The sequence below is a fragment of the Pipistrellus kuhlii genome, unplaced genomic scaffold (genome assembly GCF_014108245.1).
Source record: "Pipistrellus kuhlii isolate mPipKuh1 unplaced genomic scaffold, mPipKuh1.p scaffold_m20_p_13, whole genome shotgun sequence".
Lineage (NCBI taxonomy): Eukaryota > Metazoa > Chordata > Mammalia > Chiroptera > Vespertilionidae > Pipistrellus > Pipistrellus kuhlii.
The window spans coordinates 7098408-7124668 of NW_023425438.1; the positions used below are offsets into that span (position 1 = coordinate 7098408).

The window sequence follows — 26261 nt, forward strand, 5'->3', positions numbered from 1 at the left end:
ATTTTTGCAACTAGGTTGTACTTTTTACTTTAAAGATAAAATTTTAACTTGAATATTTAGTTTTATTTGAGCTCATAGAAACTCATAACCAATGCATTGGTAGAGTCTGTATTATTCAGTTTTAAATCTTTGGAAATTTCATTTATTCCTTATATTTATATAGAAGTATACTGATTTTATAAAGAATTATTTTAGAATTAACATTTCATTAATATAGATGTGAGAAGTAGGTCAGATGGATTAAACTCTTGGGAAACTAGCTTAAAAATCATAATCCAGGAAAAATTAGGGCGATCCCAAGGAAATAAACAGGATATAGCTCACAAAAAGATAATTCAGAGTAAACTTTATACATATTAAAACAGTACAATTGGGGTTATGGTTATAGCCAACATAATATGAATATTATAGAGAACTGAATTTGAACCAATATTGGAGTCATATGGGGATGTGTTTGGCAAAAAATATATAGCATACATATGACATAAACATGTTACATTCCTTTCTTAAGTGCTAGAATGCTTCTTAAGTGAAAACGTTATTGAACTTAAGACTGGGTCCATTATGAATATGGATGGATACAGTTAAACAAGGATTATAAAAATAAATAAATAAATATTAGATTCCTGTATTTTCATGTTGGTTTATAAAACAAATTTAACAGCAAACAGGATCTCTGCCCTCTAGGAGTTTATAAGCTAAAAGGAGTGCTTTTTACACTGATAACAGCCAAAGAACTAGTGGGTCTGGCCAGCAGGAGAACCAGGAAAGCACGTGGATCAGAGCAGCAGGTAGCGCTGGGATGGAGCCAAGCAGAAACCGGCTGATCACATCTCTGCTGGGAGCTAACACCAGAGAGTCATGTTACAAATGAGCAAATCAGGCTTGGGGGAATAAGCCAAAAGCCCTGCCTGTTTATAGTGTTTATTCATGCATGGATTCCCAATGTCAAAATTACATGAGCGTTTAAATCTGTACTAGTTTTTGTTCCTGGCGTGTGTTAAAAAAAAAAAAAAGAAGAAGAAAAAGAAAAAAAAGATTAATCCAAAAAAGAAGTAGCAGTGTAGTAGACGCTGAGACAGACTCAGATGATGATATTTATTCTGCCATTTTCATGTTTTGTGAATATAGACCTTTTTCAAGTCACTTGACTTTTGATCCTGATCTGTAGGATCATAATATCTACCTCCATTTTAAAATTATAGTTGTTAAATGAAAAGCCCTTGATACAGTGTCTGGCACATAATTAGTGCCCCCAAGTAGTAATAGTTGCGTTTTTAAAGTCTGTTTAAATCTGGAAACACCGTTGGTCCTGTAGTGTTCTTAAAATTTATTTTAGTAAATACCAAAGCGTGTATAGCATTCCTCCAACATGCTGGCATTGCTTTACTCTTACCTTTTGATTTTAATGTTTAGCATATGACAAAGTATAAAAAATAGAGCTTGTGTTCATTTTATTAGATAACTGAGATTATTTTAGGAATTTTGAAGAAATCAAATGGAATTGTCTATAACAAGTGCTTTGCACAGTACCTAATGCATAATAACTATGCTCAGCCTTGGCCCGTGTGACTCCGTTAGTTGCAGCGTCATCCCTTACAACAAAGGTGGTGGGTTCAAGTCCTGGTCAGGGCACACACCTAGGTTGCAGGTTTGATCCCCAGTCAGGAGGCAAGTGATCAATGTTTCTAACCCCCACCCCCCCCACCCCCCCTGCCAAAGTCAATTAAAAGTTAGTGAATGTTAGTTCCCACCTTCTTGCTTTCATATTGCCAACACGCTGCTACTAAGATGCTGCTGCTACTGTGTTAATTTGTTGAATGAACATAGTAATTGTAATTGGGGTAAGAAAGGAAATTGCCAGACAGCAATTCATTTTAAGCAGTGACGGTGTTTACTGAAAATGAAATAATTCTAACTAAAGTCGACTGACTGTTTTGAGCTAATTTAAAGCATTTTTTAGTTTTGACCATGTACATGGCACTAGACCTGAAGACTTTGCTTATGTATCCTTATTAGCAAGTGGTTCTGGCCTGTTCTCTGAATGCATTGCCTCTGCAGGCACCGGTTGGCTGTAATTTTCAGGTCCTGCCAAGAGTAGAGCACAAATCCCAGCTGTATCTTTTGTTTTCTGGAAACACGTTGTCATTACGGGTTGTTTTTCTAATTTCTTCTACTACAGCTGGGTTACTGAGGCGAGGCGCCATCCTGCTCTTCACCCTAGTCCTTTTTGTCTTAGCAAATAGTGTTAGGCAACCGTAACTAATCTGGAGGCTCAAACTGGAAGAAGTGTGGTGTTTTTTAAAACATTCTGCTGGATATTCAGGTTAAGACCTTGGCTAGGATAAAAAGTTCCAGATAGTTTGAATTAAAAGTAATCAGAACTAATAAAAACAAGGAAGAAGGAAAATGAAAAAAGATTGCTCTGGTTTGTGTCAAAGAGAAATAACAAATGTTAAATGAAGCACTTCTCTGGTATGTCATACCCAGAAAATTCTGTGTTGGAGATTAATGATGAAAGTACAGAATAAACTGTTATGTTGAGTAATTTTCTCGTTGACTCATATAGACTCTAGGGCCTTGTATCAGTATTTAGAAACAGAATCATTTAAATTATTCTTTAATTAACACTTTCCTAAAAATGATGTTAAATGATTTGTCCCTGGGAAATATAGCAGTGTTAAATTAGCTCTGTAGTCAACTTTTTCAGTAAGTGCCTGTGAAATACTAAGTTCTAGGTGTTAGGGTTTTAGTAAGGAACATGAAAAAAGAATGCCCTTGCCCTTATGTAGCTTATTACTATGATCTAGTTATTAGAAAGATGTCCTGTGAAGATTTATTTGACATCAGATTAAAAAATGATTTAAGTATTCAACTTCTAAAATTAAATGAATGTTAAGAAATCTGTGGCCAAAACCGGTTTGGCTCAGTGGACAGAGTGTCAGCCTGCGGACTGAAGGGTTCCGGGTTTGATTCTGGTTGGTCTAAGGCACGTACCTTGGTTGCGGGCACATCCCCAGTAGGGAGCATGCAGGAGGCAGCTGATTGATGTTTCTCTCTCATCGATGTTTCTAACTTTCTATCTCTCTCCCTTCCTCTCTGTTAAAAAAAAAAAAAAAAAAAAAAAAAAAAATCAATAAAAATATATATAAAAAAGAATACTTTTAAGGAAAAAAAGAAAAAAAAGAAATCTGTGGTGCTGAGAATGTTCTATAGTTAATCTAGGTGGTGGTAATGGGTGTGTGTATGTAGTAGTAGTAGTAGTCTGTCTTCTAATTAAGATTAGTGCACTTATACTTCATTAGAATTTAAAAAAACACACAACTAAAATGTACACTAAAACTCTTCAAGGTTGCCCATTGTACTTAGAATAAAGCCCATGCTCTTTTTAAAAAGGTGTGTAGAGGTAAGTTATTTGTTCAGATAAATGGTAAATTTTGAAGCTCCTTTGATAACATGTAAAAATTATATTTGACCACATAGAATTAAAAACTTGAAAACTTCCTGCTTCATTAACATTTTTCTGACAGAAGCTTAATGGCATGAACTTTAAACTGTTCACATAAAGAATTCTCAATATATAATGTTACTTGGATAAATTTTATTGCAAGTATTGGAACCTTTTACTTATAATAAATGTGAATGCATACCATAAAAAGTAACTTCTGAAATGGTTATTAAAAGATAAAATGATCTGTTTTTTATTCATGATGCTATCTTTAATGCAAAAACAAAGAAAGAATTTGAAGTGGGCAAAGAGAGCTTATAATAGGTGGGAATTTGATAACTTCATGATGAAATTCTATTAATTTTCCATATGTACTAGGAATTCATTTTGCACAGTCAGGAGGAGTCATTGGCAGTCTGTAGAAAGCAAATCAAGAGAAGCCTGGGGGAATCTGGAAAGAGGCTAAATTAAAGGCCCATTTTGCTTCTACCCTGATGGCTCTTGCTGTTTCTTTCATTTCCTCTTTCTTTTAATCAAGGCTGAGGTAAGCTAGGCATGGAAATATGGGCATGTCTCGTTTTCAGAAGGTTGTCAACTTCCTTCCACATTTTCCAATCTCTCTATATTCTTGACTCCCTTATTTTCTACAGTAGTGTTTCTTAACTTTAGCACCAGGAACATTTTGGGTTAGTTTTGTTTTGTGGGCTGTCTGGTACATTGTAGGCTGTTTAGCAGCATCTCTGGCCTTTCTCCATTGGCTGCTGGACCTCTCAGGTTGTAATAACCAAAAGTGTCTCAAGACATGGCCACATATCTTCTGGGGGGTAGGGGGGAGTAATATTGCTCCAGTTGAGAACAGCTGCCCTAGGGAAATAAACTAAATACAGTAATCCTCACTTAACATTATTGATAGGTTCTGTGACTTTATTATTATATTTAAAATTCTCACCTAAGGATATGTTTTGGGATTTTTTTTCTCATTTTTAAAATTTAAATTCTTTATTGTTTAAAGTATTACATATGTCTCCTTTTCCCCCTATTGACTCTCCTTAGCCATTCCCACCCCCAGCACAAGCCCTCACCCTCCTAGTGTCTATGCCCATGGGGTATGTTTATATGCACGCATACAAGTCCATTGGTTGATCTCTTACACCCTCTCCCACCCCCCTCATTCCCTCTGAGGTTAGATGGTCTGTTTGTTGCTTCTGTGTCTCTGGATCTATTTTTGTTCATCAGTTTCTGTTGTTCATGTTATTCCACAAATGAGTGAGATCATGTGATATTTATCTTCTCCGACTGGCTTATTTCGCTTAGCATAATGCTCTCCAGTTCCATCCATGCTGTAGCAAATGGTAAGAATGCCTTGTTTTTTTTCAGCAGCATAGTATTCCATTGTGTAGATGTACCACAGTTTCCTAATCCACTCATCTGCTGATGGGCACTTAGGGTGTTTCCAAATCTTGGCTATGATAAATTGTGCTTCTATGAACATAGGGTTGCATATATCCTTTCTGATTGGTGTTTCTAGTTTCTTGGGATATATTCCTAGAAGTGGGATCACTGGGTCAAATGGGAGTTCCATTTTTAATTTTTTGAGGAAACTCCATACTGTTCTCCATAGTGGCTGCACTAGTCTGCATTCCCACCAGCAGTGAATGAAGGTTCATTTTTCTCCACATCCTCACCAGCACTTATCGTTTATTGATTTGTTGATGATAGCCATTCTGGCAGGTGTGAGATGGTATCTCATTGTCATTTTGATTTGCATCTCTTGGATGATTCGTGATTTTGAGCATGTTTTCTTTCATATTTCTTTCTGTATGTCCTCTTTTGAAAAGTGTCTATTTAGATCCTTTGCCCATTTTTTGATTGGATTGTTTATCTTTCTTTTGTTAAATTGTATGAGTTTCCTATAAAGTTTGGAGATTAAACCCTTATCGGAAATAACATTGGCAAATGTTCTCCCATGAAATGGTCTTTCTTGTTGTTTTATTGATGGTTTCTGTTGCCTTGCGTGAATTCGTGCACTGAGCCTCTAGTTTACTTATAAAAGCAGAAAGCTATGTGTATACTGATATAAGACTATTTTCTTGCAGTTTCCGGAATGTGGATTCTTTGGCATGTATGATAAAATTCTTCTCTTTCGCCATGACATGAACTCAGAAAATATTTTGCAGCTGATTACCTCAGCAGATGAAATACATGAAGGAGACCTAGTTGAAGTTGTTCTTTCAGGTAAGTAAATAGCTTCTTTTACTTTTGTCATCCCCCCCATTTTACTTTCCCCAACTAAATGCTATGTTCCATCATACTTTGCTTTTGTACTATAGTTGCTTAATTCTTTCAATAATGGTTACCACATAATTTTTACTTTCAGATAGATTGTATCATAGATTAGAAACTAGGAACATAGGTAAGCCTTGAATTACTTGAGTATTACTAAGCTAAGAGGATTATCAATTGAACTAGAAGAGAAGTATACTCGTCTTTGAGCCAAAGAAATAAAATAATTACACTAAAATTCTATTCCCCTTTTCCCATTTTTGTAAAGAGTTCAGAAAAGAAAATGAGAAAAATAAGAGAAGTAATGAAGATGTGGAAGAGGCAACTGCAATGCTGAGTGTTTCCATGATTTAAATAATGCTTCTTTCCTTGTCTTCAGTGGACATTTTTTTACCTCCTTTCCGTCTTTCATCCATTCTTGCCATTCATTGTTCCTTAGCTCCTGTGATTTCAGATTTCATCCAGTAACAAATAGGCAGGATTGTTAGTGAGGAGTGTAAAGGAACAAAGAATGTATATACAGTGTTTCCCCGAAAATAAGACATCCTCCGAAAATAAGACCTACTTACAGGTTTCCTTCTGAGTGAAATATAAGGCATCCCCTCAAAAATAAGGCCCCCCCTAGGCTCTGTCTCAGGATGCTATTGCTAAACATGAGAGATTTGGTCCACTGATTCTGAAAGAAATGGAGTCACAAGAAATTCACCAGGAAATTCAGGAATTGGATTGTTATGATGATGTTCCAGAAGATGATGATGATTGTCATTGAATAAATGAGTAAATTCTTGATACGTAGGATTCACAGTTTGTCTGGTTTGTGTTGACAACTACCATACTACCGTACCGTATACAGGTAATAAATTTCCTTTATTTTCATTTAACAATAAATGTGTACCATATTCTTTTTCATAGAAAAATAAAACATCCCCTGAAAATAAGACCTAGCGCATCTTTGGAAGCAAAAGTTAATATAAGACACTGTCTTATTTTCGGGGAAACAGGGTAGTAGGCTTGCAAAACGCATTGTTTGGCAGGGCCTGAGGGAGGGAGGGAGGAAAAGCATGAGAGTCAGGAACGGAAGGAAGAGATGAAGAAGGAAGGGAAGGAAAGAAAGGAAAGCCAGCCGAGTCCAGAGTCCTGCCACCAGTTTTTCCTCTTCAAGCTCATTTTTGCAGCCCGTTTTGGAGATCCTCTCTGAGCATCACCTTTCCTTATTAGTCCCTGATCCTCCAGTTCATCTAGTACCTACATTTGTCATTCCTCTGCTGTACCACAGCCCCAATCATCTGTACACTTCTTAGGCCTTGTCTTCCTCTTCACTTTGGAGGAGCTGTACTCCCTGTCCTCTCTGGAGGTCATGTTCACATCCAATCCTGCTTTGTTACAGACCCTTCATCAGGCCACTGTGGATACTAATGACTTCAGGTGTAGGTGAGATGATGTTTTCTGGTAGATGTGTCTACTGCTCATCTGCTTATAGAGGAGAAAGGAGACTCTTTCTTAACCACCTAGGACTATGGAGAACAGACAAAAGCATATCCTGAGAACTTAAGTTAGAACTGAGTACATTTCTTACAGGAACATTGGTATAAATTGAGGTCAGGTTCCACAAATTTATTTATTTATTTGTTTGGTTTTACTTTAGCATTCTATTTCTCGGTGTATTTTAAGTTAAACCGTTTTAATTGGCTAAAATAGATCTAACAGCTGCTTAAAATCCAGGCTTGTCACTTTGAGAAAAGGCTTTTGGAGGTCAAAATATCTACCTATAGGACCTGCTTTTGAAGTTGAGATTAATTGAAGCTGATGAACTTCCTAAAATCGAGTTAAAAAGCCACAGTATTAGATGCTAAAAATATTTTATTTTTATGGTCAGATGAAACTTTCAGAGAAAAAAATGATTCTATACTTTGACCAACATTCCTAAGCTCATAGCAAGTATAAGTATAATAAGGTTTATTTTCATATTTTCTTTTTTTAAAGCTTTGGCCACAGTAGAAGACTTCCAGATTCGTCCACATGCTCTCTATGTACATTCTTACAAAGCTCCTACTTTTTGTGATTATTGTGGTGAGATGCTCTGGGGACTGGTACGTCAGGGTCTAAAATGTGAAGGTATGTGTTCTAAATGTTATATCATTTGAAATAGGATTTCACTTTTGCATTCTCTAATCATCAACGAAAGAATAAGATCATTAGTTGGTGACTATGTAGTGACCCAGGTTTAGAATCGGAGAGATCTAGACTTTGGTCTTTCCTCTGCCACTTATTGGGTCCTATCCTTGGGCATCTTACTAAACCTCTTAGGATCATTTCTCTGCAAAATATATTCTCTACTGGTTTCATGAAGAGCAAATATTATAGTTAAATGAGGTGATACGGGTAAAATTCTTGGCATTAAATAGAGGCTAAATGATATTAACTTCCTTATTCTCTTCTTAAAACAATGTTTTACATGCAACAAAAAAGTTGTTATAAATTATAATTGCTAGGGAACAGGATGAGGTTCCGAATTCTGTTTAAGAAACTGTAAAGTGAATGATCAATGAAATTGTTTTGTAAAGGGCCAGAGTAAATATTTTAAGGTCTGCTGGCCATATGTTCTCTATCGAAACTACTTAACTCTGCTTTTATAGTGTGAAAGAAAATTGAGCATGTTATATTGCTGTGTTCCAATAAAATTCTTCATATAATTTTCAAATGTCTTGGGAAGGATTTGGTACAGGCCATAGTTTGTTGAAGTGCTTTAAGCCCGATAATTCTCAAACTTTACCATGCATCAGAATCACCTCAAGGACTGATTTGCTAGTTTCTGATTCAGTAGGTCTAGGGTAGAGCTCAGTAATTTACATTTTTAATAAATTCTCAGGGGATGCCATACTTGGGGACCACAGCTCAAGAACTACCATTTCACTAACGTGATCCTTTTAAATAAACCTGCTTACACATTTCCTGTTTTTTAATTTGTTAGCTTCCATTTAGCCTGTTGTCTGGGTTCTTAATTTTTTTTTAACCTTTTAAAATATATTTAGGCTGTGGATTAAATTATCATAAACGTTGTGCCTTCAAGATTCCAAATAACTGTAGTGGAGTAAGAAAGAGGCGTCTGTCAAATGTATCTCTGCCAGGACCTAGCCTCTCAGTCCCAAGACCTCTACAAACAGAATATGTTGCCCTCCCCACTGAAGAGGTACGTATTTAAGGTAATAGAATGGTGCTGTACTAGGTATTCCTTAGGTGGTACGGGGTATATGACATCATTTTTTAGAACATAAGTTTTATGCTAAAGAACAGTAAGATTCTTACAGTTAAGCTTAAAATGTGTTACGGAGACAGGGCTTATCAATAGTAATGAGCTGCATTTTGTATACTTTGGGATCACACCATCACTTGGACCGCACCGCATTAGTCTCTTGGCCAGTATCCTGACACCTGCTCTCCATACTTTGCTTCATACTACACACGAACCACCTTATCACATTACAGCTTCATACACAACTCCCGACTAGAAAACTTTTATATAGCCTATGTTTCTGACATCTGCACTATTCAACATTCCCTGAACACATCCTTGCTCCTCCTACCTTTGTTCTTCTCTGTTCTACATGTTTTTTCTAGGCCTCACTCAACAGCTACCTTTCCTGATTTCCCCCTCACTACATAGAAGTTATTTTGTTTTCTGAATGCCATAGCACTTTTCAGACCTCCTAATGGTGTGTATAGTATTGGTATGCTGTCCTCAAGGAATTTATGATCTCTTTAAAGAAAGCAATGCTCAGTTCCATGACCAGCACAATCCCTGGCACTTAGCAGTTATACTCAGCGATGAATGAATGTGTGAGTGCCCCCACCGATCCTCACAGCATCCCAGTAAGGTAGAGCAGTACATCTGTATGCCATAGGACAGTTGAGGCTCAGAATAGTCAGGTGACTTCACTGAAGTCAGAGCAAATCAGTAAATGCTCTTAGAACTAAATCCAGAACCGATTTTTTCCCCCCTAAAAATTAAAAAAGTATATTTTTTATTGATATCAGAGAGGAGGGAGAGAAAGAAACATCAATGATGAGAGAGAATCATTGATCAGCTGCCTCCTGCACGCCCCACAATGAGGATCAAGGCTACAACCCAGGCATGTGCCCTGACCAGGAATCAAACTGTGATCTCCTGGCTCATAGGTTGACGCTCAACCGCTGAGCCACGCCGGCTGGGTAGAACTGGTTATTTTTAAATCAGTGACTTTTTCTTATATATTATTTCCCTCAAGTATAAAGGTAGAGGATCAGGGAAGAAAGCAATAACTTTCTTGTTCATTTGACAGTACTTAAAATGATTTCCATTCATAATTTAGTTGCTTCTATAATCCCTTTGGTCTCCTGTAAATTAATGCTAAAATTAAGCCTTTAGGCTATTTTCTTGATGTCCTAGCCACACTGTATTGTGTAAACTGAGGCATCAGACTAAAAGCTCCTGAAATTTTTTCACAAAAAATCCCATATTTCTATATTGCTTAGCCCTAGTTTGAGATTTTTAAAGTAGAGGACTGCTATTGCATAAGACACTGAGAATAGTGAGTTATAAAGATATGCAAGAGCTTGGGAAAAGATTGGTAATAGCAAAGCTAGTGCATTTTATACACGAACTGCACAGGAAACGTAGCTAGGAATGGGGACTATAGGATAGAGATACATTCTTTTTAAGAGTCCTACAAATGATACTGGTCTGCCAGCTACCCTTAGTTGGAATTACTAGATTAGGAAATAACAGGACAGAGCAGATGAATAAGGCATTGCATTGTAATTAATGAGTTTATATTTTACCCTGAAGATGAAAATGTAAAATAGGGATGTATCAGAAGTAGAGTATATGTTTGAATTGATTAGATTGTGCGGAGTATTTTAGAACAGGTGGAAATTGTAGAGTGAAATGTCAGTCCATGCATGCAGTCTCAAAAAGGAAGGAGGTATAGTAAGAGAACTCAGGGAGGAAAATCGGGGAAGGAAGAGTGGGAAAAGAGGACACTCTAGGAATAAAGGAGATGGCATTGAGAAGAGGAAAACAACCTCAAATCTGAACCTAGGATAGAGAGGAATTAACTCTCAATGGCTACCCAGTAAGAGTCTCCTAAGTGCCCATGTGCCAGACCCCCTGCTGTGGCACAGTCCTTGCACCCTGCTCTGTACTCTGTCCCAAACACTGCAGTCCCAGCAGGGCCTGACAAAAGGCAATCACTAACTGGCCATTGGCATATGAAGGGATGTGCTAGCTGGAAGCTTTTGGTTGACTGCTTCAGTTTCTTCCATAGTTATTGGCTATTGAGATTTTTAGAATCCTAGGAATATGTACATTTCCTCCAGGTTGTCTAGTTTGTTAGAATAGAGTTGTTCATAGTATTTTTTAGCAATCCTTGGTAATCCTGTGGGGTCTATTATTATTTCGCCTCTTTCATTTCTGATTTTGTTTATTTGGGTCCTCTCTCTTTGCTTCTTGGTGAGCCTGGCTAGAGGTTCATCAATCTTGTTTATCATTTTAAAGAACCAGCTCTTGGTTTCTTTGATCTTTTGTATTGTTTTTTTGGTCTCTATGTCATGAAGGGATGTGTTAAGAAGATTCTTCCTTATAGGGATATCTCAATACATTTGATGATGACCTGCTAAATTAGTCTTATTCCATCTTGGGTGTTTTAAACTTGAGACACACTGAAAAGTGGCGGAATCAGGAGCAAGAAGTAGTGTTGAGTCACCACTAGAATAGGGAGCCGAGGATGAACAAAGGCCTAAAACATCTGTTTCTGGTTCCTGTTGGCTTCTTTGTTAGCTGTGCAGAATCACTGTGGTGGTCCTTTTGCTGAAGGTGCTCCACACATAGCATATGGATGAAGGGCGTGTGTACGTGGGGGGGGCAGACTAGAGCAGGACACCTTGGACAAATTAAGCATACAAGTTTGGTTTAGATTTTAACATTCTTTTTGTACTTTTCTTAAACTACTCCATAATTCATTTTAGAAACTTTCTGGCTACACATTAGTGGAAAACTATACATCAGAGGCTATATTTGTATTATTTTTACAGTGTTCTCCTCCACTCAGCTGTGCTTTTCTTTTTTCTTCTTCCTACTTTCTTCAAAAAAAAAATTTTCTCTCCTTTTATTTCTCCCTTCTCTATCTCTTGGTTCTTCTAGTTTCTTTTCCTTCTGTTGGTTGAATATATCAATATAGAATAACTCAACTTTTCTGAATTATAGACATGACTAGTTATAGAAAGCATGTGAAAGATCTCAGGACCTCAGTTCTAGCAGTGAAGCTGCAAGCAGCTACAACAAAATGTGTAATATATCTAGGAGGTAGTTAGGTATTTGGTTTTGTGCTTGGAAACATGGACTATATTCATTTTTATATCCACATACATTGTATCAGGCCTGGCCTATAGTAATCAATGAACATTGACTGAATGGAATGAGCCACAATGAAATGACATAATTTAATATGATTATTTCTTTTGAATATATAGAAAGAGCCATAGTTGCAAAAATCCACTTATTCCTCATGTTACACAAAAATTTTTAATCAGCTCCTTTAATTTTTCTTGCTCAAAAAAAGAAAAAGTGTAAATAACTGAAAAACATTTAAATATCAAGGATCTTCATAAAACATAATTACTGGAGGTAAAGTTGTTTTAATTAGTTTTATATCTGCCATTATGTATATCATCATTAATTAAACTGAAATTTTTACACACATATTTTAGTATTAAAATAAATTTGAAAAAGTAATTCGTTTTGAAATGTTTTCAGACATTGTGTTCAGTTATTTAACATGAATATCAATAACACTTTCTGTATTTATTTGATTTTCTTTTTATTTATTTATTTTTCTTTTTATTTATTATTTTATATATATATATATATATATATGTTTTGTTTGTTTTTTCTTTTCCCATGATTAATTCCTTGGTAAGATTTTTGGAGGGATTTGAACATCTGTTATAAATTGACTTCAAGGCTTTTGTGTTTTATTTGAAAAATGCCATGTGTACTTGGCAAATAATAGCTAACCAGTGAATCTGTGCATGTGAGAATGAAAACACCCTTTTTTTAAAAATCATAAATAGCAAAGAAATTTTGCTCTTTTTCTCCTTCAAGAGTTGGCCAGTTAAGCTTCCAAAGCAAACTGCTGAGATCCACATTTTTGAGTTTGGGCTGTGTTGTTTAAAAAAATGACTTTTGTGGTCAAACCGAGCTCTTAATATATTTTTTTAATATTGACTTATATGTATGGAAATTACTTATGTTTTAGTCACATGTTCACCAAGAACCAAGTAAGAGAATTCCTTCTTGGAGCGGTCGCCCCATCTGGATGGAGAAGATGGTGATGTGCAGAGTGAAGGTCCCGCACACGTTTGCCGTTCACTCTTACACCCGCCCCACGATCTGTCAGTACTGCAAGCGGCTACTGAAAGGACTCTTCCGCCAGGGGATGCAGTGCAAAGGTAGGACTGGATGTTCTTCTTCAGTAAAATTCGTATCTGTATTAGCAAATACAGGTTTACAATACTTATATTTAGAAGCATTAAACAAAGAAATTGATCTTGTAGTTGTTATCTTAAAAAAGAAAGAAGATACACAGGTTAAAAACTACTACTACTATCTGAAATATATGTACTATGTACCAGGAACTGTGCTAAAGAAAAATTAGTATATAAACAGAAAAATTAGTATTTGGATCTCTGAACTATGGCTGCTTAACACTTGCAAATATAGAACAGTTAGTAAGCAGGTAAGCTGATATTTAAGCTTAATTAAGTCTTTCTAATTCCAAAAACAGATAACTACCTAAGATGTAAAGTAATGATTTCCTTTTTCCATTAAATATTCATACACACACATTACAAGAGTTGTTATTTTTTATTAATTATGTAATTAGGAAAATTGTACAAAAACTGTCATTCCTGAAATAGGTGGAATATAGTAGGAGCCACTTATAATAGGAGCTACCATATTTGGATACTAATCCAAAACACTATCATAGTATTCCAAAAACATCTGTAAATGAACTAGGTTTTTAATAGGAAAATAAAATAATTTTTCCTGTAGAGTTATATGTTTTTATATTTTCTAAAATTATTTTATCTTTTTTAAAAATGTCATCTCTCTCAGCAATGCTGTATAATACTGTGAAAACCAAAATAGTTTGAATGTGTTATTAGTCATTAAGCCAGGATACAACAAGTAATCTTTCTAAAATCTTATGTACTTATTTTTCATGTGACTATTTTAACGGTTCTTGATACCATACTTTTTTTATATAATAAAAGTATTTGTGAAATTAAATCAGTTTTATCTAAATAAACATTATGTTTGAGATCTTTGCAATAATAAATCCTGTTTACAGTACACAAATAATTGTATATAAATTTAACAAATATATAAGAAAAGAAAGATTTTCTTGGTAACAATGGGACAGCATAGGAGAGCATCAAATAGAGAACAGGTTGTATAATTGTTGTCAAGTATTTAACAAGCATCAAGCAGGCATAATTACATGTTGAAATTTTATTTCAACAGCTTAGTTTTGAATATAATTTAATATATGTTAATACTTTAGAATATCAACACTAGAGTGTGTTGGCAAGCAGCCACTGAGGAATGTTTTGGGAAAGAACATTAATAACAGATGTACAAATTCTAGCCAGCAGATAATCTTAGAAAAGGGAGAAAATAGTGCTGTTCTGCTCAGCAGAACAGAAACATTCTAAAACCAATATTTTATAGAGGAACTGAAATAAATATGTAGATTAATGAACTTTGAAATAACCAGTTAACTCTGCCACTAGATTATTAATTTAACTTCTCAGAGCTCTAAAAGAATAATGTTTGTGATTATATTGTTTCAGAAAGTAGTAGGTTATATTTCTAATTATTTTGATTATCAATCAAAAACCACCAAAATTTACTTTAGTGGTTCTTATATTTTTTTATTATTTATTTTCGTCCTTACCCAAGGATATGTTCTTTTTTCATTGAGTTTAGAGAGAGGAAGGGAGACGGAGAGAGAGAGAGAAACATCGATTTGAGAGAGAAACATTGATTGGTTGCCTCCTGTACACACCCCAATTGGGGATCAAACCCAAAACCTAGGTATGTGCTCTGACTAAGAATCGAAGACAAGAACCTTTGGTGCACCAACAATGCTCAACCAACTGAGCCACACTTGCCAGCACCTAGTATTTTTATAATACTATTTTTATAATATGAATTAAGATGCTTAAAAAGTAATATAGTTATCGTTTTCATTCATTATTCAAGCTAAGAAAATATAAAACATTTATGCTGGATTACTTGAGGAAAAAAATACAATTCCAAGAACAGTATTCATTTATTCACTTCTTTTAATTTTTTTACTTTATATATTAAAACGGCAAGGCAACTTTAGAGCATATTCTATATAATAATCTATATAATAAAAGGCTAATATGCAAAGCGACCAAACGGTGGAACGACTGGTTGCTATGACGTGCACTGACCTCCAGGGGTCAGTGTGCTCCCACAGGGGGAGCGTCTCAGCCAGAAGCCAGGCTCATGGATGGTGAGCACAGCAGCTGAGACAGAAGCCTCTCTTGCCTCCAAAGCTGCACTAAGAATGTTTGCCTGCCAGCTTAGGCCCAATCCCTTTGGGGTGCGAGCCTAAGCACTCAGACAGGCATCCCCCACAGGCTCCCAGACTGCAAGAGAATGCAGGCTGTGCTGAGGGAACCCCCCTCCCTCCAGTGTACGAATTTCGTGCACCAAGCTTCTAGTAAAATATAAGCATAAACAAATTAATAAAACGTATAGGGATACAGAGAGAAAAAAATGCCTGCCATTAGTACCTACATCACTTGCTATAGATGGGCTACCAGTTTGGCTTTACATTTTCAAAAGGAAACCTTGTTATTTTTTACAATTTGCAAACTTATGAGATAAAAAATGAATTATTATTTAAGATATATGCAAGATATTAATATGTATGAAATTTTTCTCAGGGCCTCTCATTTAAAAAGACAGTGTAATATGATGAAAATGTTATTATCCACCAAATTATTATTTTCATGGCACTTTTTCTTTTAAGTCAGGACTTGAAATTATTTTTTTTTAACCCAGTTATTGCTGATAGATGTATTCTAGGGTAGTGTTATAAAGTAGTTAGAACAGTGGGTTTCAATTTTAGTGTCACCTAAAGAAGTTATTTATTTATTTTTTTTAATATATATTTTATTGATTTTGTACAGAGAGGAAGAGAGAGAGGGATAGAGAGTTAGAAACATCTATGAGAGAGAGTCATCGATCTCTTGCACACCCCCTACTGGGGATATGCCCACAACCAAGGTACATGCCCTTGACCAGAATCGAACCCGGGACCTTTCAGTCCCCAAGCCTACGCTCTATCCATTGAGCCAAACCGGTTTCGGCCCTAAAGAAGTTATTAAAACACCTCTCAGCCCCCACTCCCAGAGCTGCTGATGTAGTCTGGAGTGGGACCCAAGAGTTTGCATTTCTAGCAAGTTCTCAAATGATGCTTGTGTTGTTGGTCTGGGATCGCAGTTTGAGAACCACTGTGTTACAGAGTAGTATTGAACCGCTTGTACCTCACAGTAATCTGCAATGCTATCAACTGAAGTTCTTACAGGCTAAAGAAACATTATGTGTATGTGGGAGACCTCGTACATGAGAAGCTCAGTTCTTCCTTACAAGGTTGTATGTGCACTCATTTCTAATAACTGGTTGTGAAATCTTAGTCTCTTTTCTGCATATGCACTAGGACTAATAATTAGAAATTGAAAGTAAGGACTAACGTGTATTGGAAAGGAATGTGAGGTAAGGGAAGGAAACATGGACTTGCCAGCATTTTAACTTTATTTTACAGATAAAGAAACTAAGCCCCAAGGAGTTAAATTGTTCGAGAGTTGGCCTCAGAATTTGAAACTAGACCTATAGTCCAAGACCTTAGTTCTTAGTAGAGGAAAACTTCATTGATTCAGCATTGTCATTTCTAATCCTCTGTGAGTGATTTAAAGAAAGTCTTGAGTCATATCTGATATTACCTAACTTTTTACATAAATTAAGCTGAATATTGTTATTTTAGATTGCAAATTCAACTGCCATAAACGCTGTGCATCAAAAGTGCCAAGAGACTGCCTTGGAGAGGTTACTTTCAATGGAGGTAAAATTCTTTTTCTTAATTTTTATAAAAGATTAGGAAAGGCCATAATTCTTTTGTTTATTATCTTTGTATATGGTTATATTTGCATATTTTAGTCTGTTTTTAACTTTGACTTCTTTTTCTGATTTAATAAGCAAGCAAGATTCAGAGATCAGTAATGGTATACTTTTATTAGTAATTATATCTTCCCATCTTTCCTTTAACTACCTACAACTTTAGAGTCTATTATAGCTAATAGTGCTGCATATCTCATTTCATCTTTAGATAAAAAAAGACTTACTTTAAAACCCTGTTGTTAAAACACACACACACACACACACACACACACACACACACACACACAAAAGAACACCCTGTTGTTATCCCTAGAACTGTTTCATAGTTCTAATATTTATTCACTGCTTATTGTGCGCCGGGTACTGTTCTAAGCTCTTTACAAATATTGAAATTTAAACTTAAGAACATCCCTTTGATGTTAAATATTTACAGATGAGTTAACTTAGTCACAAAGATATTAAATAATTTGTCCATGAAATACAGTCAATCAGTGGTAGAGTTGGGATTTGAATCCATATGGTCTGGCTTCTTAGTCCATAGTTATTAGAACATATTGTACAGCCTCACTGTCTCTTTTCTCCATCAAGTAATCATTAGCTAAACATTTCCCCTTTTTGCCTTTTTTCCCCTCTCCTTTTAAGACTATTAATAAAGTGATTATCATTTTTGGAAGGAAAGAGTAATGACTACACTTTCAGCATAACTTTTCTTTAATATTCCCATGACTGGTAAAAATTGAATGTAAGTAGTTTTGTAGGAGGAAAAGCAGAAGGGATGAAATTATACAGCTCCTTAAGAGTTTAACATTTTTTCTTAAGGCATGTTTTCTATGCTTGCTGTTTAAAACATCGACAGAGCATGATCAATTTTCTTATTTTTCTACATTACTGAAATCTTTTCATGTATTTTTCTCATTTTACTACTGTCGTCAAATGGATATGAAGTACTATTTATATTTATTTTAATATATGTTTATCTGTGTACTAATGAGTTATTTGATTAAGTAATCAGTAAACATTTGAAAGGTGAATTTGAGCATCTTTCAAATGTTTACTGATTATTTAAAGAACTTTAAAACTTTCCCCCCACATTTAATATACTGTTTCTGTTTGGATGTATTGATATCCCATTAGTGTAAAACTAATTCATTTAAATTTTTGCCAGAACCTTCCAGTCTGGGAACAGAGTCAGATATACCAATGGATATTGACAGCAGTGACATGAACAGTGATGGTAGTAGGGGTTTGGACGACACGGAAGAACCATCTCCCCCAGAAGATAAAATGTTTTTCCTGGATCCATCTGATCTCGATGTGGAAAGAGATGAAGAAGCTGTGAAGACAATCAGGTAAGACACGTTTAGCCAGGGTGGGTCCAGGAGGCCTGTTAATGAAGAAAATCGGAGCTCCACTTTTCCACTTAATCTCTTTATGTGGACTAAAAATGTAATTTAAACTCTAATTAAATTGTGGCTAATTCTTTTACATGCACTACAGTATTTCTGACATAAGTTAAATTACTTTTGCCATCCACTCAAGATAGAAAGATAGGAGAATTCTGATTTCTTAAAGACAAAAATGCTTTATTTAAATGTGGAGCAGCACTCACAAAGCACTAACATTAAACCACCAGGTTAGCAGGGATGGGGAATATCTGGCCCGAGGGCAGTATAAGGCCTGCAACATCATTTGGTTTGGCTCTGCCAAGGCATTCAGGGTGAGTTAATTAAATGTGTGGCCATTTAGAGCAGGCTAATTTTTATGTTGACAATCTTGTATGGCCCTTGAATGATGTTATAAATGTCCAAATGGCCATTGGCAGAAAAAAGGTTGCCCACCCCTGAGTTAAAGCAACCAGTTTCACAGCCTTCATGCACGTAGATTGCCGCTGTTAGAAACATGGTAAGAATACATGCCTGAGACTGTTACACAAAAATGTTAGTAACGAGTTTGGGGGTAGTTTTCTTACTGCCGCATTAATCTGACTTTTGGCACTTTGTAAAAATGCCTTTTGATTATAAACCTCATAAATATCTCCTCTGTTAACAGAATTCAGTATTTTGTATATACAGCCCTATAAGGATGTACTACTTCCTAGTAGAATATTACCGCTTTGGCAGGTTTTATTTTTCATAGGCAACAGAGAGGCATTTAAAGAAAAGGATGGGTCATTTATCAATCTCACACGGCAGAGTTGTCATTTACTCAGTTTGGCTTCTCCTTAAATTACAGGTCTTACCGTAATCTTTAACTAAAACTTATTTACCCAATTTAGAGACTATTGAGAGAACTTATTTTCCTAAGCATGAATATTTCATAATTTTAAGAGAAAGTATTTTTCAACTCTTTGAGACTCAAATTCAGAAACAGTGTTTTTTATATATACACCCCCCCAAAATTGCTCTTTTTCTCCAGCCACACTAAAGCTGGCCTATGTTTCAGTGTTATCCAATTTGACTCATTACATTATTTGTTTTCTTAATATCTTTAAATAATTTTCTTTCCAGTCTCTTCTACTAGAAGTAGTACTAACAACATGAACAATGCAATTTGACCTTTGAACCATGAGAATTTGAGTATTGGTATGCTTGTCTTTTGCCTGGTTGTGAATTTAATAACATCATGTTACCTAGGGCTGGAAGCTTTCTCAACAGCAATCCCAAATGGGACCATCTCCCAAGCTCCAGATCTTCTAATTAGAGAGGATTCTTTCTGCTCTGTTCCTTGTTCTCAATGTTTTGCAATCTCTGGAAAATATCACAAATAATGAGGACTTACAGTGTTATCATAGTCTTTTATAGATCCACTGTGTATCAGCCTGAGAGGATACACTCATTTTCCTCTTAAGCCATTGTTTGCCTTATTATCTTTAAAAAGGATTTGCTTATGTACATGACTTTTAAACATTGAAATAACCAATATTTATCATAAATATTAAATGTTTTTTAGTCCATCAACAAGCAATAATATTCCGCTAATGAGGGTCGTACAATCCATCAAGCATACAAAGAGGAAGAGCAGCACGATGGTGAAAGAAGGATGGATGGTCCATTACACCAGCAGGGACACCTTGGTCAGTAATCACAGGCATTTAAATATGGAAGTGCAACTTTATGTGCTTTATTTTGTGCATTTTTAAATCAAAATGAGAATGAGATAGATACTTGTAAAGAATTTTTAAAAGGCAGAATGCTTAATGTACTGTCTTACAAACTGGTGGAGCAGTAAAGATTCAGAAGGGTCTAAAGAATAACTCCTTGCAACGAACACCAAATGTATAACCTACGCAAGAAATAATGGATAAGCTGATTCATTACAATTAAAAACTTCTCTATGAAAGACAATATCAGGAGAAGGGAAAGACAAGCCACAAACTAGAAGAAAATATTTGCAAAAGAGATATATGATAAACACATATTCTCCAGAATATGCAAAAAACTCTTAAAACTCAAGAGACAGAAAACACGATTAAAAAATGAGCACGGGGCATTCACATATACCTCACCAACGAAGGTACACAGATGGAAAATAAGCCCATGAAAAAAATCCTCTACATTATATGTCATCAGGAAAATTAAAATTAAAATAGCAAGATCCTACTATACACCTAGTAGAATGGTTAAAATCTAGAACACTGACAATACCAAATGCTGGAAAGGATATAAAGCAGGGTTGGGAACCATTTTTCTGCCAAGGGCCATTTGGATATCTATAACATCATTTGCAGGCCATACAGAATTATCTACTTAAAAATTAGCCTGCTGTATTTGGTGAAATACTTAACTCACTCCTAATGCCTTGACAGGGCCAGTCTAAATGATTTGGTGAGCTTTGTATGTTCCCCACCCCAGATAGAGAGCAACAGGCACTTCCATTCATTGTTGATTGGAGTGCAAAATGTTACAGCCACTTAAGATGAAAATTTATGTCCGTATAAAAACCTGCATATGGGTGTTTATAGTACCTTCACTTATAATTGTCAAAACTTGGAAGCAATCAAGTGATCTTCAGTAGGTGAATGATAAGTAAACTGTGGTTCATCCAGACAATGAAATACTAGTACACAGCCTGAAAAAGTAGTGAGCTACCATGCCATGAAAAGCATGGAGGAACCCTAAATACGTATTCCTAAGTGAAAAGCCAGTGAACAGAATTCAAAGACCAGGAAATACAAGTTTCTCTTAAACATAAGAGCTCAATCTAAGGGACAATTTAAAATTTCAATGAATGCCAGTTTCTATTGATATCAGTTTAGCAAAAATCAAAAGGTTTCGTAACATACTGCACTTGTGAAGATGTGAGTGAACAGGCACTCATGTTGCTGATTAGCCTTTAAATTGGATCAAATGTTTAGCAAAATTACATGTGCTCTTACCTCATGACCCAGCAAGCCAATCTTTAGAAATGTAGCCGATAGGTAAATTACATGTCTGCGTGTGTAATGCACACGTATTTGTGTGTGCATGCATAGCATTCTCTAAAAGGATTTCCAAAGCCTGGTAACATTGCTGCATACACATAAGGGTAGGAACAGTATATGAGCGATGGTAGGAGTATGCTTTTCATGATAGAGTAAACCTCAATTTAACAGACTTTGGATTTAACGGACATAATTTCCAGTCCATATGTCATTTGTGAAAATAACTCCCTATTAATTTTAAAATGCTTTTAACTAAGATTTGCATGCAGTTAAATTAACAGGTTATATTTCTTGTTATTTATTCACTGTTATTTTAAACAAATTTTAGTTGAATAGGCCACATATTGGAAAAAAACACTATCAATTTCACCAACGTAAATATATATTACATATCTACAACGATAGTCTACATATTTAAATCCAAGAGTCGCCACTCGTAAAAGGTGTTCCAGCAAATGATTAGCATGTGATCACTCCACATTGCATGTGGTAATTGGTTCTGTTGTCCTGTGGCGTGACTTTCTGCAGCAGTTTTAATATGTGCCAGCCTATGTTCCCATGTGCAATAAGCCATGCCCCAACTGTACATTTGTATACTCAAGGCGACTGATGAATGCATGCATTTACAAACCTCTTCAGTATAAATTTTAAATTACAGTTATACATTCATAAAACTTTTATGTGAAATTAAACTTTTTATACATACTTAATTTTAATTACACAAACATGACTACATAAGTAAAAACAGATAAACAAATTTGTCAATTTTTTTAACATACGCATTTGGTAAAACTACTTTATTATATAATGGGCTTTTTGGCTTTACCAGATACTCCTTGTCTGAATTAGTTCATTTTACCAAGGTTTTACTATACATCTTTTATATGTTTTCAGAATGTTGAACCTCACGAATTTTAAACCTATTAAATAATACAAATGTACGAATAGGAATGAAAGGAAAAGTGCTTTGGAGGAATTATTATTTTTGAACTTCACATTTTTATATTTATTTTATAGAGAAAGAGGCATTATTGGAGACTTGACAGCAAATGTCTCACATTGTTTCAAAATGAATCTGGATCAAAGTATTATAAGGTAAAGATTCTACATTTTAAAAATATGTACATTAAAAGATTATGTTTTCCAAATATATCTAAATAATACTCATTAGTTGTTATATTGGAATATTCCTTTCCTGACTTTGCCTAGTCTAGTTTATGGAAGTTCCTTGTTGAAGTGCCTGTCCCCCACCTGTCCATGTCACCCCCACAACAGTTCTCCTGCCAAAGTGTGTCTTTCTGTTGTGGTGTCTGTTGTTGGTTTTCCTGTCATGTTGCTGCTGCTTTACTTCTGGTCCTATGACAGATTAAACTGTTTAGAAACTCACATGATCGTGGCCTGTCCAGAACAGGCCAGCATGGTATTGAGTCGGGGTTTCTCTCCTTCCACTTTACCTGAGGTCCCAATTCCCAAATGCTTCTTTTGTCTCTTCATACACTTTGTATAGTATTCTTTCCTAGGTTTGTTCCACATTTTGCCATGTCACTGACTGACAATAAAAAGATTGTAAGTGTGGCGATTGTATCAGTAAGGAAGAGTAGAAATAATTGACTTAAAAGTTAGTTGGGGGGGGTTAATAACTTTTTTGCCTTATAAAGTGGACTAAATATAAATGATTGTTACAGAATGGACAGAACCAAATGGAGTGTTTAAGCAACGTATACTGACATTCGAATTTGCTGCTCTTACTTCTGCTTGGTACTCCTTTTGGGGATAAGGTGGGGGTGGCAAAAAATAGGTTTACGGTTTTGAGTACGTGAAACAGAATTTATTCTTATAATATTAATTATTGTATTATTTTCCATATGAACAACTGTAAATCTAATTTTGCCCCACCCTGCATTTTGCAGACAGCAGCCGGTAGAGAAGTAGTTGTTGAGTTAATTTAATGACAATTGGGAAGTATTGAATATAGTGGCTGTTGGCTTCCTGTCTTCTCTCTTTCCTTAGATTCTAATGACTTGCAATAGGCCTGAATCACTGGTAGTGATACTGCATGTTTTTGCCTCTGGCCTCACTGGACATGCAGATCATTTAAGGAAGATACTATCATAAGACTTGACTTTGTGTTCCATGGGCCATATACTTGTGTTCATCTTAAAGCATTTATTATAAATGCATATTGGATTGTTTATTGTACTAGATTGTTTATTGTACTAAAAATAGAAAAAGAAGTTTTGTATTTTCTAATGCTTAATTTTTTACTTCAGGAAATTCCACTTTCAGAAATTCTACGCATATCTTCGCCACAAGATTTCACAAACATTTCACAAGGCAGCAACCCACACTGTTTTGAAATCATCACTGATACTATGGTGTACTTTGTTGGTGAGAACAGCGGGGACAGCTCCCACAATCCTGTTCTTGCTGCCACTGGAATCGGACTTGATGTAGCACAGAGCTGGGAAAAAGCAATTCGCCAGGCTCTCATGCCCGTCACCCCTCAAGCCAGTATTTGCACTTCTCCGGGGCAAGGGAAAGATCACAGTAAGCAATAAGCTTGTTGATGGCTTCCCCCTAACCTCCTCCCCATTTTGGTTCTTAAGTATTTTGTTGTGTGATCATGCTTTCTGTATATATTTTAATGCTTATTTTAAGCTTTATCTGGCATAACCAATACCATTAGTTAACTCTTTGTACAGTTGTGCTGGTTATAGTGTATACATACAGTCCCCTAGAGCTAGATTCTCGGGTCAGTCTTCCTGCATTTAAATCCTGGCTTGGCTACCTTGCTATGTGGTCTTAGACAAATACTGTACCTCTCTATAATAGTACCTTCTTTTTAGGGTTGTCAGTATTAAATGAAGAAGAACCTATAAGATACACAGAAGTGTTTAGCATCCATGAATTCTCATTGATTAACTACTGGTATTAGTGTTTTGCTTCATGGTGGGATATAGCAGGCTTTAAAGGGTTATGGTTCACATCGCACTCATGAAATTTGTGAAGTCAGAAATGCTGTATTTCTTTTAACTGAATTAACACATGCAGAAATATTAAAAATTTATTGAAGCATGTCCTTTGCACCAACAAATTTTGATAAAGGTTTAAGTGAACAATCAGAAAGCCATATTATTATGGCACTTTCCCTCCATTGGCACTATGCTATTTATGGGGAAACATAATTCATTTATTAGAGAAATACGATATATTTAAGTTGAAACATATCAACCTGTTTCTAAATTAAGTTTTTATTTCAGATCAGCTGTATTTTGTGTAGCTATTCTTGGCATTATGATAGGCCCTGAGCTAGAATATAAAAAAAAAAACAAACAGAAAATTTTAAAGCTATTTAAGGAGATAAGACATGTCCACAAGTGTTAGACAGTACATAGAGCTGTAGAGTGCAAAAATGAGTAATGCATTCCTTGAGGAACTCAAATGTGGAATGGAAGAGTAAGTAGAGATTTTATGGTAGAAAAACCTGATTTGGACCTTGAGCTTGGATCTTAGGGTAGGCAGGGCTAAATGGCAGAGGTGAACAAGGTAGTGTTCTCTAGTTGAGTAGAAAGTGTGATCAAAGGGACAAGGGTAAGTTCATGAACATGTTTGGTGTCTACTATTGATTATTAGAAGGTGAATAGATGTATATTCACAGTGCTCCTTAAGATTGGAGGGATTTTGGATAGAGTAATATATTTGAATGAAAATCATGAACCTTTCCCCCAGTATAATATAGGTACATGCACACAAATGTTGTTATAATTGCATTTAGGGAACCTTCTCAAGCCCAAACATGGGTAAACCCCCTAGGGTAGGGGTGTCGAACTCAATCAGAGAAGGGGCCAAAATCTAAAATCCAGCCTAAATCGCGGGCCGAATGGTTTACTGAACAGTCATAAACTGTCATTGTGATGGAAACGCAGCGAGTGCAGTGATGACAGCGCGGTGCGGGCCACATTGCAAGGCCTGGCGGGACGGATTTGGCCCTCGGGCCTTGTGTTTGACACATGTGCCCTAGGGTTAAGAGTTCCTAAAAGCAGAATTGGGGAAAGGTTAAAAGTGACAACAAAACTCCAATTCTGCCACTTACTAGCTATGTGATCTTGGCCTCTACATTTCTCTGAAGTGGGAATAAATAAGTGCTCTTCATGCACTTAGCAGTTTCTGACACATTAGTGACATATTACTGTGTGGCTGCTGCTGTGGCTGTTTCTTATCTGGAGCAGAGTTCTCCTGGGAAGCAATAGAAATTAAAACTGGATGGAGTTACATAGTGGAGGCCTTTGAAACAAAATACATACTGACTTAAACTGGGAAACGGATTACTGAAAAGCAAGTTTGAGGCACATTTATTTTGCGGATGCTGTACTTTTTTTGTTTCATTAATATTCAACATTTGAAATATTTTTTTAATATTTTTATTGCTTTCAGAGAGGAAAAGAAGGGGAGAGAGAGAAAAAGAGAGAGAGAGAGAGAGAGAGAGAGAGAGAGAGAGAACATCAGTGATGAGAGATGTTGCATGCCCCCTACTGGGATCTAGCTCGCAAACCTGGGCCTGTGCCCTGACAGGAAATAGAACCCTGACCCCCTCTTTCATAGGTTGACACTCAAGCTGAAATACTTTTTAGTTGACGAAAATGGAGTTTTTGACAGTCATGTTACTTACTTTTATTTATAGTTTATTTACATTTCCTTGTTAATGAAGTTTTATATTTTTATATTTGCGATTATTAAGTAAAATTTATATCTTGTTTCTTTGAGTTGTCTCCAAAGATTTAGATGTTTCATATCTGGTCCCCTTACTTTCCATGTTTCCCTCTCTGTTTTTCTTGTTAATTTCTTATTTTTATTCTCAA

At 35.7% G+C, this 26261-nt stretch overlaps 1 protein-coding gene across 2 annotated transcripts in view; it reads left to right on the top strand.

Moving 5' to 3' along the window:
• PRKD3 (protein kinase D3) overlaps window positions 1-26261 on the top strand; it is a 44368-nt gene that overhangs the window by 2479 nt on the left and 15628 nt on the right. The window contains exons 2-10 of one of the 2 annotated variants that reach the window (XM_036434745.2): window positions 5545-5683; window positions 7715-7846; window positions 8764-8921; window positions 13024-13216; window positions 16849-16926; window positions 18148-18331; window positions 19932-20055; window positions 22420-22497; window positions 23673-23949. In XM_036434745.2, coding sequence (XP_036290638.1) covers window positions 5545-5683; window positions 7715-7846; window positions 8764-8921; window positions 13024-13216; window positions 16849-16926; window positions 18148-18331; window positions 19932-20055; window positions 22420-22497; window positions 23673-23949 — 1363 coding nt within the window. The remainder of the gene's footprint in view (window positions 1-5544; window positions 5684-7714; window positions 7847-8763; window positions 8922-13023; window positions 13217-16848; window positions 16927-18147; window positions 18332-19931; window positions 20056-22419; window positions 22498-23672; window positions 23950-26261) is intronic. The other variant, XM_036434746.2, reaches the window with a different exon arrangement.